The 18721-nt window shown below is 44.9% G+C and overlaps 1 protein-coding gene across 1 annotated transcript; it reads left to right on the plus strand.

Moving 5' to 3' along the window:
• The first annotated feature begins 247 nt into the window (after positions 1 to 247).
• LOC142879957 (ras-related protein Rab-32-like) lies at positions 248 to 16908 on the plus strand. The gene is made up of 3 exons (XM_076013540.1): positions 248 to 700; positions 13578 to 13855; positions 15965 to 16908. Exons 1-3 carry the CDS (start codon positions 487 to 489, stop codon positions 16112 to 16114), a joined length of 642 nt encoding a protein of 213 aa, XP_075869655.1. The 5' UTR covers positions 248 to 486; the 3' UTR covers positions 16115 to 16908.
• Positions 16909 to 18721: the final 1813 nt, after the last annotated feature.

Raw genomic sequence — 18721 nt, forward strand, 5'->3', positions numbered from 1 at the left:
GTTGATGGCAGTGAAACTCACGCATGAGGAAGCCCGCTGGCTTCAGTTGAACAACAAATGGTTGCGCAAACGACGCAGCAGCACGAGGAACCTCGAAGTAAAGTGCCTGCCAAGTTTATTCTCACATTTCCGGGTCCTGTGACTTGTCAGGTGATTGCTGAGCGGCATCAGGAGGGGAGGAGGAGAAGGAGGAGAAGAACAGTCAAAAGGAGGGAAGGAATAAAGGGGAGGAGGAGGAGGCGGAGGAAGGTAAAAAAAAAAAAAGGGGGGGGGGGGAGGCACGCTAATGTGAGTCGTGTCCCATCCGGCCCCTCGGACCAGTGACCGGCTCAGTCCCGCCGCTGCCGCTGCTGCTGCTTCAGGTCCTCACAGGAAGCCTTGATGAGCGCAAAAGCAGAAGCAAGTTGAGCTCAAAAAGGGTGAGGAAAGAAGAAGAAGAAGAAGAAGAACACGCGACCAACACACAACGCGGACACGGTGTCAGCCATGGCGGGGGGCTCGGTGTCCGACTGCAAGGAGTACTTGTTCAAAGTTCTGGTCATCGGCGAGCTGGGTGTCGGCAAAACCAGCATCATCAAGCGCTACGTGCATCAGCTCTTCTCGCAGCACTACCGGGCCACCATCGGGGTGGACTTCGCCCTCAAAGTCATCAACTGGGACAGCAAGACGCTGGTCAGGCTACAGCTGTGGGACATAGCAGGTAAGGAAAGTCCGAAGGTTGAGTGGAAACAGGTGAAAGTGCTTCGATGGGAGGGTTTGTGGAGGAGGAAGTTGGGATTTCCGACGTGGCCTGAAGGGAGCATAACCGGACTTTCCCTGAGAAGATCGGATCCCAGTGTGCGTGTGTGTTTCGCTTTCTGTCCGTCTGCGATCTCTGGCGCGATCCATTATTGTCATGGAATGTAGGTCACGTTGCCAGCCGGGCACCGCCTCTCTTCTAATCATCACACGCATCATGAGACGAGCCCCGTAATGAGCAGAAGAACGTTGCTCTCCTCTGCCGCTTCTCCACGTCGTTGCTCATCCTGTTGGGTAACTTTATTTATATGTTTGTTTCCAACAAACTTTCCCTGCTCCGTGTTGAGCGCTTTGCCTCTTTTTGTGCGAGACTTGCAACCACGGTCCTCTTTAAACTGGCACGCACGCATTCCAGCAGGGCGCGCGTGCGCAAGTTGAGCGCAATCAGTGCAGCGCAAATAAAACTTTCTCACACAACGCAGGCGGGCGGCCCTGCTGCAACTGGCACTGTTTGCCATCTCAAGGCACCGGGAGAGCGCCTCACTGCAAACAGCTGTGTGTGTGTGTGTGTGTGTGTGTGTGTGTGTGTGTGTGTGTGTGTGTGTGTGTGTGTGTGTGTGTGTGTGCGTGTGTGTGTGTGCGCGCGCAGAGAAAGCAGATGCGCAGATGCAAAGTACAGCTTTTAAAAGCAATTTTAATGCGAATTAAAGGCAGAATTTTAGGATTTTCGTCTTCCCGTGTTGTTATTAAACGCATGCGACAGTGTCACCCCTCCAGCATGTGAGTGATGAGAAAAGATCACCCTTGACCTCCTCTGGTCAGTCGGTTTGCGCGGAAAAAAAACTGTTTCAGGGTGCAGCTTCCGCTAACACATCCAGCCAGGTTTTGTGCTCCGCCCTCTGAGATGTGGAACATGTAGGAGGTCCAGCAAAGACTGAGTTTGGCAGCAGATTGCAAACGCAGAGCTCAGTATGATTTTTTTTTTGTTTTTTTTTAAATCATTTAGTGGTGGAAGACTGTTGAACTGGAGTCCAGGATGAAAAATAAAGATCTGAGAGCGTGTCTGATATGGGGACCTTTTAGTGCGACGGTACAAAAGAAAGTGTTGTGCGTGTGAAATGATGGATGCTGGTTGCCGAACATGTCAGAGGGAGTGAGAGATAAGCATTCATGTCTGCCGGTGGATTCCCCCCCCCCCCCCGCCCTCATGTCCGTCACATGTCGCAGCGGTTTAGAAGGGCCACTTTATGTAAGGTGTTGATGCAGGACATGTCAGCTGAAACCTGTCAGTCAGGAAGGAAAGCTGTGATATTGGGAAAAATAAATAAATCAACATTACATTCATATGGCCAAGCGCAAGCAGACATGGTTCCCTGTCTGTTATGTTTTGATATTTCTCTCCATTTTCCAACACTGTTTGAAACAAGACGAGCTCGGTTCGCGATCTTTATCTGGCCGGCACTCTTTCAATGCTCCGTTCGGTGTGAATGGTCGGGTGTGTATCCTGAAAGGAGGGGAGCTCCGCGGATGGTATGTTCCTCGGTCGAACGCATCGTGACGGATGAACGCGGCTTTCATCCTGACCTTTAAAAGAAGCTCGGCGCCTCTGAGTAAATCGAGCAAAATGTCAGCCGCGGGCTCGGCTTGGTGTCTCGCGTGGGTGCCCTGATCCACCGAAGAATGTTTGTGAAACGGGAAATTTTTTTCACGTGACGTGAACTCAAGGCAGCGCGGGAATGCCTTCTTGGGGTGAAACAAAAATAAGCTTTTTGTTGCTCTGCTCCATACCTTTTACAGTGAAGACTAATCTTGGATTAAAGATGTGAGCGCCGATGGGTGCAATGCAGTGTTTGATTTCATTATGAGACTAGGCTCCTGCGTGAAACATACTTCATTCTCAAACTGGGAGAAGCAGTAACAACCGATGCCCATCAGCCAGTAATGAGACCATTATATTACTTGATCTCAAAGGTTTTCGTGGTTTTCATGGATCTAATCCATGAAAACCTCACAACCGAGATGGAAACTGGATGGATGTTTTACATTCAGATGGAAATCAGACCGTGGAGTAACTGCAGTGACAACCGTATCGCACAGTCAACAGAAATCCCATTAAGACGTTTATTAAGTTGTTTTGCCTGTAGCGCCGAGTGGCAGATGTTAAACACTGCATTCATGCAGCATTTCTAGTCGATCACATTAGCGGCTGTGGAGTTTACTTAGGCCCCGGCAGGTGTAAATGGCTTTTCCTTTGAGGCCTGGATTCGGTTCAACTTTCAATTTTTGTTTGAGTAATAGGTTGGCACGGGGGTGGAGGGCGTTTGCGGTCCTAATCCAGGAAGTTAGCAATTTAGCTACTGTTTGAGAGAAAAAGTAGCCACCGTCCTTATACCTTTTCATTAAAATACTCACGCTGATGTTATTTTCTTTTTAAAATCGACAACAGTAGCAAACTTTTAGTTAGTTTTTTATTTTTTTCCATCACACAATGTTCCAGCACCTGCTGTTCAGACAGCTTGTGCCAAAAGTTAGTTATAGCTATACTGTCTTACGTGTCATGAAGTCGTCTGATCAATTTTGACACCCGGCCTGTGACTGATCAGGTCACATCCAAACACTGCCTTGCCTTCCCCTGTCTCCAGACACATTCTAGTCACATGTTTGAACTCCGGCAGGGCAGTGGAGGATCACCAACAGCGCAGTTTCAATCAATCAAACACCAAAAAAGAAATCCCTCAAAGGCACAGAGGGGTCCAGACAGCTATTTTTTTTTAAGTGCTTGCAGCCGTGACAGGAAAAAAATAAGTGTGTGCAATTTATGTGTGTTTATGTGTGTGTGTTTTGGGGGAGAGGGAAGGAAGTGGGGGTTCGCTGCCCTGGACTGATTGGCAAGTGTGGCCCTGGCAGCGCTTCGCTCAGCGTGCAGGGCCATCTGTGACTGGGTGCCAGCGAAGGCAGCACGTCTGCCTGTCGCAGCCAGACAGCACTCCGTCACACGATATGTGAGGATAAATAAAACACTGACGCACACAGACACACGCACAGACGGGCAAGCCCGCCGTTGACTGGTGTCATTCACCGAGACGAGCTTCATTGCGCTGAATGAAACCAAACCGGTCAACAGGTGGCGAAGGCAGCGAGGGGCTAGCTGACGGGCGGTTGAAGCGTAGCGTAGCTGAAGCTAGCTGGTTGCAAGATTTCGGCGGGTTTCAATTTGCTTTTGCGTTGCGTGCGCTTTTGTCAAACGGACCCAAACCTTTTTGAGTAATGAATTCCCCTCCTCACCTGTGGTGGCGCTGTATCGGTGATTATAGAAGATGAAGCACATTTGTATAGGCTGACATTGCCCTGCGTTGCAAATTGCAATCTCCTGACTGTCTTTGGTCCACTTGACGCGGACAGACGCCTATGATACCCAATGTAGCTGTTACCTAATTATTAGTTACGAGGCGGATCGAGTTGAACTGAACAGGACTGGTGTGAATTTAGTGACAGGTTGGAAACAGTTGAGTAGAAAAATCACACCGACCATTTCCTGAGCTGCTCTTTGATTGGTCCGAATTAACGTGCGGAAAGTTCCATTGTCTTCCACTGTCCATCGCCTTGTGCTTGGACAGAAACAAAATAGGGCAGATATGCAAAGAGCTTTTTTCCTGATTCTAACCCAAATAGCAATTATCCTGTAAAATGGCTTGCAAGAGGTAAATGACCTTTTATTGCTAGTGCACCGGCAATGAAAAGGTCACGTTTCCAAACGTTTTACTGTTGGCTGTTTTGATTTGTTTGCTGTGGCAAACTTGCAGAGGTTTTTTTTTTTTTTTTGCCAGGACAGACTCATTGCCTCATTGCTACTTCTTTTCATTCTTTCACTGAAAAAGAATAGAATAGCTAGAGCTGAACGCAGATGCCGGAGAGGTTCCAAACACAATCGGGACGAAAATACCGGGTTTAGTCGTAGAGGGTTGAGTACAAGAGCACACAATGCAACACCATTATGTCACGCTGTGGAATCAACAATGAACAGCGGCATAATCAGATGCAATTGTGATAATGAACGTGTGTGAGTGTGTAAGAGAGAGAGAGAGAGAGAGAGAGAGAGAGAGAAGGATTAAGCTCTGGAGCTCAGTGCTGTGTTTTAGGTGCAGAGGAAGGAACCTCTGTTTCTGGACTGTCCTCCATTGTTGGAATCTTCTCGCTGTGCTCCCACCGCTAACCGATGTCACAAGTGTCCACTCATGGGCCAACTGGCCGTATGAACCGATTATGGCTGATTCATTCAAATCACATGACCACAAAAAAATGATTCAAATCTGATTTAAAACCCAGACTGAAGCGGAAGGGAGGGGGCGCTCTCCAAAAGCCTCTGAAAAGCACATCCGCGTCACATCATAGCCATAATTGTAATGTATACGGTAAATGTATCCAAATAACATTCGATTTGGTTCATTTCTCAGTACGTCTGTGTGACAAACTGAAAACGTGTTGAAGCACGTGCGTTGACTCATCACAACCACTTTCGCCCTCCCGGCAAACTCGCGGAGCGACTTTAGATCAGCGTTGCTTTTTCGCACACAAACCTTGATAACAATTACCGTCTGGGACGGATGACGCTAATCAGAGGGTTTCACACGACGGAGGTGCTGTGGCTCGTCACCCTCTCTTTACCCAGAATTGCTACTCTCCCTCTATCCTGATTTGTCTTTGCCAGAGGGCAGGATGATTGGGGTATTAAAAAACAAGCCTCCTGCTTCCTGTCGGATCGCACATTTCCGGACAGAAGCGGAAGGTGGCGTGAGTGAATGGAACCTTTTACAGAGAGGAGAAAAACAATTTACCGATCAGCCAACCTGGATTTCTTTTCGTTCTGAAATGACCTCTTTTTAAGGCCCAGTGGGTAAGATTTGGCAGTATTGCTAACAATGTTTATGTTAATCGTGAAAGTATTGATCTTGTCTGTTATACCAGCTGTGACTTCAGGATACAATCACGAAACTTAGAGTATATTTAACGATACGTGGTGACCTCCTACTTCCTCTCAGCCGGTGTTAATAAAAGAAGAGAATAAAGTTTTGTTTATGTGGTTGTGAACTTATTGGCATCAGGTGTCAACTTTGTAGCTTTGGAAAGTCTGAGGTCGAAATTTTTAAAACCCTCTTGAAGGTGAGAGATCAGATAGTTGTTTTTTTATATTTGGGTAATTATTTGCTTTATGAACATGGAGAAAAATGCCCATTTTTAAAAAGCCACAGATGAAACAAAGAATGTTTGTCGGAGCAGCGTCTGACTGACTAGCGGATAAACCCCTAATTGTTTCCGCTGCTGCTGAGAACCACTGAGAGAGAGAGAGAGAGAGAGAGAGAAACGTAATCACTGCCCAGCAGTTTAGCTTCGTTGGGCAATTAGAACAGTGCACGTCGAGCAGCGTCGCCAGGGCCTTTTTTTTTTTGGTGTGACGACGAAACGACACGGTACTCACTGGAGCAAAGGTTAATGTCCGCCAGGCAACTCCCAGCGGCCGAACTCGCCGTGTGCCGCATGAGCGTCAAGGGAAGAACGGAGGAAAAAGCAAAAAAATCCCCCTGAGAAGATCTTCACTCGGTTGATGAGATCCGCATTCCTTGTTTTCCGTAATTCATTCGGTAAAAAGACAATTTCTTTTCCAGAGCGGATTTAACATTTCTCCACTCATTTGTGAATTCATTCTGAAGCAATTGTGTTAGTAGATTTTGCAGTACTATATTAAAACAACATTGTAGGGCAACATTTAAGCCCCTCCCCTCCGCTTGGAGTGATTAGGGCTTACCAGCTTTTTCACTTTATTCCAGAATTCCTCAAAAATAAAAACCCCAAATAGGTTCACGGAGGGTTCGCACGTAGTAATCGGGGAAGCGTAATTGTCTCGGTCTAAATTCCTGCAGCAGCCTTGTGCTCGGGCTTTGTGTTGATCCGGCCCGTCGTACGCACTGTAGTAAGTCACCCCTCACGTGCCGCGCCAGAGGAATTCACACGCGGCAGTCATGTGTTTCTCGCGGTCCCCTTGTTTTAAAAAACTTGTGCCGAAGTCTATGAGTGGACCCTGTGTTGCCTTTGGCATGTGAGCCTTCGGAGGAGACGAGCCCGTACCGGAGCCTGGATAATCTCAAGAGGCGCGGAAAACCAGGAGGAGGCAAAACGCTTGAAAAGTGCTTTCTTATCGAGGCCACGCGGCAGCTCTGTGTTGAGCGAGTTCGATTCCCGTGCCTTCCTGTGTGAGGTGTGAAGGCGTGCATGTAATTAAAAAGAAAAAAGAAAATCAGCAGTTCTGGTTTACCCCGTGGTGATTACGGATGGTTGACCCCTGTGATAAAGTGGCGATACGTCCAGAGTGTAGCCCCGCCTTCACCCTCAGACAGCTGGGATGGGTATCAGCACCCCAGTCACTCCCGAGTGCAGGATAAGCAATGACAGAAGATTGACGGATGGCTGGATGGATGGATGTATGTTCCCTTTTATCAGGACATTTTAAAAAAGACAGTTTTCTAACACGTTAACTGGTGCTCGTGTGGGTGGAAGAAAAATTTAAAATATAATAAAGATCTGTGGAGACAATCAAGTAGAGATTTTATCTGGCTGTCTTCAGGGTATGAATATGTGTTTTTGATCATCATCATTTTTTCTATTTTAAAAAAAATGTTCCTCAAAGTTCAATGACTTTGTCTCTTTTTGTTATTGTGACATTTACATATTCGTATTTTATCAAAAATAATCAGCGTCGTAGACTGAAGTGTTGGCTGCGGGAAACCCACAGAATATAGCGAGAGGAGCCAAAATGGTGCCCGTTTTCATCTTTCTCACAGGACTTTATGCAGGTCTCTGGGTCTTTTTCTCCTGGTGTATTGAGGTTTAGAAGCATCGTATGGCGTTTCCCTTTCTTGTTCATCATCTGCTTTTCTTTCTTGGGTACCCACAGCCAATGGTGTGCCTCCGTCTAACCCTCTCCTCTGCGACCTCTTCTCTCACACCAACTCACTTCCTGTCCTCTCTGCTTCCTCCAGGCCTCCTGTCTGCCAGTTCCAAAACCTCAGCATCCTTCTCCTGATAAATTTACCGTCCCTCTTCGGGACACGTCCAAACCTCCCCAGTCGGGTTAGGGTTAGTCTTTGAGACCGTCCCTATGATGTCCTCATCTCTGGTCACATCCATGCTGCTTCACTGCCAAAGAGAAGCTCCTACTTGCAGCTCTGCCTCTGAGCCGCTCGTTCGCTCTACTGTCAGTCCACCGTGCATTTTGTCATTGTTGTTCAGCCCACATTTTGTTGGAGTGCATGCATTCATTTGCGGACGAGGTCTCGGTGGTAAAGACAATGAGAGTGAGATGGGCGTGGAGGTAGAAATCTCTCAGCGAAGCCCCAACAGTCGTGTTGGAAACTGCGCCGCAGTCCAAGTCAACGGCCGATTCCCTTTTTTATCTGAACACTGGAACCCAGATCATTTCGCTTGGTTAGCAGATACCAGCGCGGAGATAATCACGTCTCCGCTCGCCCCTGCGAGGGTGCGCGAGGACATTTCACAGCCAGTTGCCTCCTAACAACAGAGAAAAATGGGAGAAAAAAAAGGCTGCTGTTGCTACTGCCGCGTCTGGCTTGGACAGTTCCCATGGTTACCCGCCCACACAGTGGCAATATGTACCATTATAAAGGAAACCGGGGTTGCCAGGGCTATGGATAATGATGAGTCCTTTTCTTTTTGTTCCCTCTTTCTCCCACACAACAAACACATGAGATGATAACGGGCGCTGCGCGACCGCGTGCCGCTCAGTGTTCCGCATGTTCCTTCCTGGAACCTGGGAAACCGGTTGGTCTTGTGGTCCATCGTGGTCAACTGAGCCGAAATTTTGTGATTAGTCAATTTTTTCCCCCTTTTCTTTCTAACGTAATTCTTCGGTTGTCAGACTAATGTGCTGCCCGGTTCCTTCGAGGCATGTCGACGCTTTGACGCAGTAGCGTGCGTGGCCATTCCGCCTCCTGCGGTCTCATGCTCCTCTGTGGCTTTCAAGTGTAAATGTGTGCATTGTTGACGCGCACAGCGATTGTATTACATATGTATATATATATATATATGTATATATATATATATATATATATATATATATATATATATATATATATATATATATATATATATATATATATATATATATTTACGGTACAATATTAGATTACAAAAAAGGGGGACTAGGTAAGTTCTTGGAAATCTTTACTGAAATTGTGTACATGAAATTTAAAAAAAAAAAAAGTTTTTTCTTGAATATAGCCACATGTACATCTTTTTATCCATCATTTTTTATTTTTTTAACAGTTCAAAATAAACTAAATAAATAAATAAACTAAACTGACGAATGATCAGGCACTGTCTGGAACCTTCAAGAAGAACACTATCATTTTGCACGCCCTGCACAGTTTGCAGGCTGGATCTCAACGTTGAGAAAGGAAAAAAAAACAAGGAAGTGAAACGCAGCTGAAACACGCAACTGCGGTCGCCGGTTGGAATTGAGCCAAGCAGTCCTCCAGCTATGTGCTGTTAGGAGGGACTTCACCGTTATGTGACCAGTCAACTCTGAAAAGTGGCACATACAGTAAAGCCACGGCGGCAACAACTGATCAAGGAACTGGCATCTTGCCATTGCAATGAAATTTGCTAAACGTATCTGTATTACTTCGGGGGAGTCTTCACTGCCGTTTGTTGCTGAGGCACCAACAGCACCATGGAGACAGAAACGGGATGTTTCATTCCAGCCAACAGAGGTCTGCACGTGATAAATGCAATGCAATGGAATGTCAAGCATCATGGGACTGGCTGTCATCTGAAGTTAGTGATTTCTGCATGATAACACGGCAACTTATCAATGGCCTTTAAATGAGTAATTACAGCTTAAAAATACACTAACATGTGTGTGTGTGTGTGTGTGTGTAGATGGGGCCAGTCAAGTACCATCGATTGAATTCCCACGATGGGAGACTGTTTCTTCCAGCTGACTGTACCAGGATGAAGTGAGGCTAACCTCACTGTTGGTTGTGTGTGTGTGTGTGTGTGTGTGTGTGTCTTTGGGTGTACGTGTGTGTGTTTATATTTCGGCCCAGCAGCAGGATGTGTCGGAATTTCAAGTGGAAGCGCGATGATGTTGCGTCGCCACTGCCGGGCATCTCGTTTCATCTCGTCACCGTCATCTTGTCAGTGTTGATGGAGAACCGTGTCTTCGGTTCCCCGACCGAATCAAACCCCCTTCAGATGGCTCTTATGTACGTTTCAAGCTGAAGATTAAGGGTGAAATCAAGGGATTAACTGCAGCGGCGCGGAGTGCATGGATAGCAGGGGAGCAAATGAGGTTCATTGGGACACATGATTGCGCTGCTGCGTGCATCTACGAGACGATTCGCCTCAGGTCGGTGTCGGATAGTAGCGTGGCCTCTGTTTACACAGTTGGAACCAAAACGACCAAAAAGAGGCTGCGGCTTTATTCAGTTCTGCTTTCTATCCATTGAAAAGGGGGAAATCGAGGCACGCACAATCCTGCAGTTTCAGAGTTTGTGAGCAATGACAGCAACAGTGTTTGATGAACTCTGCAAATGTCCTGCACAGTAGCAAAACTGCCTGTTTCGTTCAGTGGTTTTGCTCCAGCCGTAGGTGGATTCCAAGAAATGAGGAAAATCCTTAATTTACCTCTTTTGCTTGCTCCACTTTCAGAAACCATGCTCTAGAACACTCTGCTCTGATCACAATCAGCTCCTTGCGATGTCATAAAGGGTACGGCTCACTTCTAGATTAAGTAAATGTGCTTTTTTCTCTGGACATCTTTATGTTTTGTTTTTTTGTTTTTTTTATCTTCAAGCTCCTAAATCAGGAGAAATATTTGATCTTTGATATAAAACCAAGTGTCTACAATTTGCTGAGATTGCTTTTAGTTTATTTGAGATGTCATTCGAACAGAGTGCACACATGGCTGGTGTGCATTTTGCAGGTGAAGGTGAAAAATGTTTTGAGTAAGTGGGAACTGTTTTAACTGATTTAAATTTGCATAAGTGGCAAGAAAAACATTGGCCAGATGAAAATTAGTCAGCATACCGTAAGAGATGTATTTGATTTCAGTTCTGTTGGTCTCCACCTTTATCTCACTTTCATTTGAAAAAAAAAGAACAAAGAATACAGGTCTTGGCAGGTGTCGTCGCACCAGACGAGTTCAGACATCATGCCCGTTGCCACTGCCCTCAAACGTTTGCTTAGGTTTTCTGGTTTCAGTTGCTGTCGGTCTACAGAGGAAACGCTCTACAGTGTTGCTGGTTGCTGGTTTAAAGTGCAGGTTGAAGTCCAAAACTGGTTGAGGGATACAAACGGGATACAGAAGAATTTGGAGATGTTTTTCCAGAAGAGGAAAAACAACGACGTGAACGTCACTGAAGGAGCTGCTTCTGATCACTGTGCAGCAGCGGGTGTTCCTCACCTTCTGGCAAGAGTGCCATCACTTCCCTTACATACAGAATGTGAAATGAACGTGCCTCATGTCCGTCCGTCCATTTTCTCCTACTTATCAGAGACTCCCCCCGGGGGCAGGATTGACAAGATATGTTATCCCTTCAGTGTGTTTTGGGCCTGCCTCCAGGGTCTTTGGCCAGATAGATGTGCCTGGAACCTCTCTGGAGGGAGTTGGGTGAGGGGAGGGTCTCCAGGCGGAATCTCGATCAGATTTCCCGACACCACCTCAAGGAGCAGTGGTTGTACTCCACAGTCACTCTGTCTCCATACCTCAGGAGAAACTTTATTTCTGTTGCTTTGTATCCGCTGCCTGGTCCTTTGGGCCACTAGTTTCTACAGGGGGTGGAGGGTATGTTGGGATGGATATTAATTTATTTCATTTGAACAAATGGAGCAATGCTTTAATTTTACCCATTGCCTACTTTTTTTTCCCTCTTTCACTGGCGACTAAGTTAAGAGTTTCTACCTTTTTTCTGTACTTATTTTATTCCCCTTCCTTCTGCCCCTTGTGGTCATCGAACTCCAGTGTCTCCACTCCGGCTAAAATTAATTCCGGGCCCGGTTGGAAAAATAAAAAAAAGGAACAGCCGAAACTCCACCTTTAAACTCCTCTCAGGGCAGTATGAGCTCTGCGAGGCTCTGTAAAATTAAAGCCTTGATTCAGTCCAACGCCTGCTCATCCCACTGTGTCATGTCCCCGGTGGATTCACCTGGGGTTGTATCGGCTAAAATTAGACTCTCAATTATAAGCAATTACCGTCAGGCCTTTGGGCCCCACAGTGTATTCGCTCTCTGCCTCGCACCGCACCACACAGCGCCACGTCACTCCACTTTCAGCCGTGGTTGGGCAAGTACCGGCAGGATAGTGAAAGTAGAAGCCGAGCTCCCACTTCCTCAATCGTCTTCTTGGTTCACGATGTTGCTGGGCTCTTGTGATGCCACGTGATAACACTGAGCCCAGTACCAACTAAGAACTCACGTGGGTGTTGACTCTTTTGTAATTCTTACTTCAGTTTGCAGTAGCCAGGGAGACAAATCAAGACAAGTCTAACAGAGTTCTTAGCACTTTGAGACCAAGATGCGGTCGAACCCCAGTCACCTGACTGCCACATGTGAGGAGCATAAACTGTGGCTTTTCTCAGTCTTTTAACAACTCACAGCTCATTGTGGTGAGTCATATGGCTAGTGACGGTGCGCATATCCCTGAAGAGGAGGTGTGTGGGTGCTTGTGTGTTTAGTACATTGTCAAATAATTACAATGGTTAAAAAACCCTACCCTCAAGAAAATCCTACAGGCTCTGATTTTAGCCTTGTAATGCATTTTAAAAACCTGCACCGCCAGATTATGACTACCGCTGTGTACTTTAGAGTGTTATTAGTGATTCTGATTGCACAAATGTGGCCTTTTTTTTTTTTCAAAGCTGCAGTAATTCGTCTACTGTAAACTACCACCACCCACAGCCAAGAAAACTAAATTTGAGAAAGAAAAATGAGGGTGGGGTTGGGTGGGTTGCAGAGGGGTCAAATGTGTGTGTATGTATGTATGTATGTGACAGCTCAGGGGATTGTGATCAGAAGACGCCTCTCCAGAGTCATGCATGCTGCTGAAAATCCAATTCCACCAATGAGCTTTCTATGCTGCCACGCTCCGTTGCACATTCACGTGCCGACTTGGGTTGACGTGACGGTATGTAAGAGCCCCGTGTCAGGGGTACTTTTTTTTTTTTTTGTATCCATATGTTTAAAACGGCTCAGCTGAGTCTCAGCGATGCATTAAAACTGAGGTGGTATCAGGACCAGGGGTCTGACGGGTGTGAACACAGTCGGATCTGGACGCTGATCATGACTTGCTTTCGGGGAAAGACGAGGCCACCCTCGGAACAATGGTAGCAACCCCCGTGGACATGCTGGTAATTCCCCCCCTTTTGGCTCTGCCTTTGTGAAATACCGCCTCGCATTTTCTCTGAGCCTGACTACAGAGAAAGGGGCTTATTATCGTGGCGGATTACTCCCGCAGAGGAAAGTGGGTCAAAGAACCGTCACATCCGTTTTTACCCTCTCTCTTTTTGGCAACATTTAAATTAAAAAAAGTGGAAATTTATTTGTTGAGGCTTTGTGGCCATACTGACAAAAATCAAAAGATCTAGAGCCAAAGACAACGGTTCCTGAGATACTGATGTCTGATTTTTAAGAATGAAATCAAATCCAGATTATTATTTTTTCTACATACGTGACAAAACCCAAAACACTGTCGCTGGCCCAAGGTTTATCTGTAAAAAAAAAAAAAAATTTTAAAAATGCACCAATAAAATCTTCTCTATCCCCCGCAGGTCAGGAGCGCTTCGGCAACATGACGCGAGTGTACTACAAAGAGGCAGTGGGGGCCTTCGTGGTCTTCGACGTGACCAGGGGCTCCACATTTGAGGCCGTGTCCAAGTGGAAGCACGACCTGGACAGCAAGGTGAAGCTGGCCAACGGCAACCCCATCCCCTCGGTGCTGCTTGCCAACAAGTGTGACCAGAAGAAGGAGGGCGCCAACAACTCGGCCCTAATGGACAATTTCTGCAAAGAGACCGGCTTCCTGGGCTGGTTTGAGACGTCGGCCAAGGTAAGATTAATGCACCTGACAGAAGCTCTCAGCCGAACACACACACACACACACACACACACACGCTTAAATGTTTTCCTTACGTTCCTTTACCTCCTCGCCACATCTTTTCGACCTTGTTGCCCTGCTTGGGTGTTCCATTTTTATTTCTAGCTAGAATTTTAATGGATTCAGAGTAGCATGAAATGTCCCAAAAGGAAGAACTAATACTGGAGTCATGGTCTACACATGACTGTGATTTTTCTTTTTTTCTAAATGGCATTAAAGGGACATTTCACCCAGAATTAAAATTTCATCCAATGGCCACTCACAAGTTGGTCATAGCTTCTTTTTTTTAAACCTGCGTAATCTAAGTGACCGTATAGAAATTTCATGGAGGAAAATAATTCCACTGATTAGCCCTGCATTCTGAGTTGGAGCCACATACTCCAAACCTAAAAAAATCAACAGAAAGTTTATGTTTTGTTTCTATACTGTCCGCAGAAAGCAGTTGAGTTTTACTTGAAGCAGCAACCTAAACGATGCCAAGGAATGTTTCTTTACTCTGACATGTTCTTGCTGATCTCGCATACATAAAGCTGCAGACATTTCGGGCAAAAACGTGACGTGAACTATACAATTTTGTGATCAAATTGGACTGCTGTGTCTTCTGGACTCTTGGATTGTCCACTTGGACATAGGCTAAGTCCTTGACTTCTATTGGGTTGTATTTTCTCCACCTGTAAAACTCTTGAATGGTTATGTGTGGATTAGAAAATCTCTAAACCATAGCCTCCAACAACAAATTGGTGCATAGCAACTGAACAATTTGCTTTAAATTTATGGAATGGTCACCCTAGTAGTATCAAGGTGGTTGTGAAAAGTATTGTCCCTGTTCACTCTCTTTGAGCAGATACTACAAAGCGAATTGCCGACCTTTCTCGCACTGCAGTTTTCACTATTCATTCACAGCATATATCTTATCTTTGGAAGTCGGCTGCCGTGATAAAACGGTGTCACATGATGCTGACTTGTGATGCAACACAGAGCTGTAGGGGCTAGAGGGGCAGGAAGACTCTGTTATGTGTGGTTGGCTTTGTCATAGGGTTGGTCTCAGGTGTTGTACTTGTGATAAAGGACGAGGAATTCCATATGTTACGTGATTACGACATGCGTGACATTCGGACTACAAACTAATTTTGATGCACAAAAAGTATTTTGTGCACCATAATAAATCTTTGATTGTCTCAGCTAATGACAGTAACTTTTTTCACATGTGATGAGGCAGACTTTAAGTTTTAGGTCGCTTAAAAAAAAAAGTCTTTGTTGAGAACCTTTCTTTGGAACGTTCTGCAGGTAAAGTGGTAACATATTTTAAATTTAGTGCAAGAGCTCAAAGCCATTCACGTTTAACGAAATGAAGTGAGGAAAGGTATAAGAGAGAGCGAGACAGCTCAGCTAAAAGACGCACTTCCACACGCGCACACACGCATGCACACACACACACTTCTGCAATTCCCTTTGTGTGAGGAAATGCTGTTAAATTTGACAGCCAGAGCTGACGTTATTAAGTCATTCCAAAAGGCCTGAGGCCCCAGTAGCTGGGTCACGTGCTGCGTCATATGAAGTGTGTGGGTGTGTGCCGTGCACAAAGCGCCTCCCTGGACATTTTTTTTTTTTTAAAATCCAGGATGATTAAATGTACATACTAATTTCTCTTATATTGAGGTTCATGTCTGCAATATTTGGGCTTTGGCCCTGGCTCTATTTGTAGTTGCCCTATTTTAATCATATGCAATGGTAATTCATCGTTTAGATTTTTTTTTTTTTTTTGGTCTTATTATTTTTTCGTGAGGGTTTTGTTTTTCCCAGCTGGTGACTGTAAACAGAGGGCTAAACTTTCAGGTTCCCAAAGATTTATATCGAGTTTACGTTATCTATCTGAAGATCCTCCACTGGAGTCCAGAATGAGAAAGAAGAAGGTGATCCATCACTGCTTGAGCCTTTGTGGCTCTTTTCATTCTAAAAAATAAAATAAAATAACTTTAAGAAAAAAAATAAAGTGTTGGGGAAGGACTGTTAGCTCCTAAACGTGGCACCACTGTTCTGACGCACTGCTGTTCTTCCTAGGACAACATCAACGTGGACGAGGCGGCGCGCTTCCTGGTGGAGAACATCCTGGCCAACGATAAAGGCTTGCCCTATGAGGAGAGCAACGGAGACCGAATCAAACTGGACCAAGAGCCCATAGCTGCCGAGAGCAAGTCGGGCTGTTGTTAGCTCTTCTTCTCTCGCCTGTCACTAGTGGGTGAAGTCCATCCTGCCCGCCAGCCTGCGGCTGCTCAGTGGTCCTTCAACTACTGCCCCTCGCAGGAAACGGGGATTTTTCTTTTCTCAAAGCTACGGGAATCCTCCCCTTCCTGCGCTACGGTGAAGGTTCTCACTGTCCCATCAGCCAGAACGGAAACCCAGTTTTTTTCTCAGACACGCCACATGTTGCCTCGACTGTTTTCCGTCACAAAGCCTTTGTAGCTCAAACCTCCTTCAACTGAATCTGTGTCTTATGGGCCTGGACTAAAAAAAAAAAAAAAAAAAATCACAATTCTCTGGTGTTTTCACTCTACAGGTACTGTTGTCTGTTATCTGTAAAATAAGATGTTTTACTTTCGTGTTCCCGAAGTATCCCTTCAGGCAACCCGCTGTAGGAAACGCATTTTAATTCAACTGTTTTATAGTGCATCCACATTTTGTCTTATCCACAGTTCTTTAGACTATTTTGTAAAATTAAGGAAAAAAAAGTTATTTAAATATATTTTAAATTGCTGTCACAATCAGTCCTCTTTGTAGCCGATGATATTGCTGTTGGGAACTCTTGCAAAGAGGCAAAGAGTGTTCCAGGAAGGAGACCCTTAGGAAAAAGTGTGTGTTTTAGCTGTATGTAGATGTGGTTTACAGTGTGGAGTTTTTATGTGTGTGCATGAAAAAGCTAAAATATTCAGAACTGCATTCAGAGCACATGTAAATAAGGATGGTGAATCTACAAGACTCGTATAGAATAAACACTTTAACAGATATCTGTTTTCTGATGATGATCATTAATAATGTTTATGTTTTTCTTATTGGTTAGTGTTGCGGTTGCGCAATATTCTCCAAAGCGTTACCGTTCATGGGCTCCGGAATACAAACATTTGATTAATGTGGACTGCGGTGGTTGTTTTAAAAATTAACAAAATCAGATTATATATTTAAAGGTTTTTCCCTGGTATGTTGGGAATTATTGGATCAAGTCCGCTGAGCTTGGATTAGAGTGAATTTTTCATAATCATATTTTACAAGCATATGATCAAAATTCCAACGTCAACGTTCTCAAATTACCTTAAAATGAAAAAAGACAGAATTCCCTTAATGAACAGAAATGTAAATAATTTAACTTTACTTAGCCCTGATTTACATGCATGTAAGGTCAATTGAACTCTCTAAATTGTCCGTAGGTGTGCATGTGAGTGTGAATGGTTGTCTGTGTCTATGTGGCCCTGCGATGAACTGGCGACTTGTCCAGGGTGTCCCCCTGCCTTCGCCCTAAAACAGCTGGGATAGGCTCCAGCAGACCCCCGTGACCCTGAATAGGAATAAGCAGGTATAGAAGATGAATGAATGAATGATAGCCCTGATTTAAAATACTTTAATCTGAACTATATGTAGTCATTTGTATTGTTGTGTTGTGTTTTTTTTTCCGTTCATGATTCCAATGGGTAAGTACTTTATGGCACTAAAAGACATGTCGTTTTTTATTCATGAGGTAAAACTTATACGCCATGATTTTTTTTTCTTAAAGTGCCTGCAAGTGATTAGATTCTGCTCTGAAGTCTGCACTCAGTTATATCCAGAGCAAGAATGCATTTCCACTGTTGTTATGTACTGGTGTTGTTGTCACAGCAGGCCCCTTTGCTGCCATCACTGCAATCCACATCGTGTCATTAAAGTGTCTCGGTGTGCACATGATCTTGGCACTTTTAACACGTGGGCGTAGGCAGCTTTTTAATTTTTTTTATTTAAAAAAAAAAATTAAATACGTGTGTGTGCGTGCCTCCATTTGTGCCGTGACACTTCTTTGATTTCGAGCCATGTGCGTGATTCACACGGTGACAGGCATTAGTCGTCCAGAGGGATTCAGCAGCCGTGGCCCCTGGGAAAATGCTATGCTCGAGACACCATTAGTGTCAACGCTTTTGCACACACAGTCAAAGAAAATAGATTGAATTGACACATTTTGACACAATCTTTGTGACACAAGATTCACACACCACTTAGCCACCTTTGACGTACCTCTTTGTAGCTAATGAACTGTGAAATGACAGTTTACCATGTGCGTTTGTAATTCATATTTCAATGGTGTGAACTACATAAATTTTCCATCATGCTTCTCAACGGTTCTTGAATCTGTTTTCTTTTGTTTTATTTTTGCCCCAACACCACCATCAAGTAAAACTACAAAATTCTTTAGTATCCACATATCTAGTGTGATTAGCTTTGAGCAAACTTTGCCAAATTCAAGTGTAATTTTCATGGTGGTTTCATTCACAATTATCCACAATTGTATATGTTGACAATGAAATGATAGGAATTATTTGTTTACCAGTATTCCTTATTGTACCTGATGGAGCTGAAGATCCTTCAAAGATCACTGCATACTTTCCTTTTTGTTGATTTCTCCCATGTTGGAAGATACTTCCACCAATTGTCTGATGTAGACTCCTGTAAAAACCAACCCAACGCACGTTTCAACTTTGCACTGGAACGAGTCCCAGCTTGAGCGTCTTCTTTGTTGCCTAGCAACGCGTCGACGCTGTGAATGAGTGCCATGAAACAGAAAACAGACATCCGGAG

The sequence above is a fragment of the Nelusetta ayraudi genome, unplaced genomic scaffold, assembly GCF_046127955.1.
Source record: "Nelusetta ayraudi isolate G7.1 ecotype Tasmania unplaced genomic scaffold, CSIRO-AGI_Nayr_v1 ptg000151l, whole genome shotgun sequence".
Classification (NCBI taxonomy): Eukaryota; Metazoa; Chordata; class Actinopteri; order Tetraodontiformes; family Monacanthidae; genus Nelusetta; species Nelusetta ayraudi.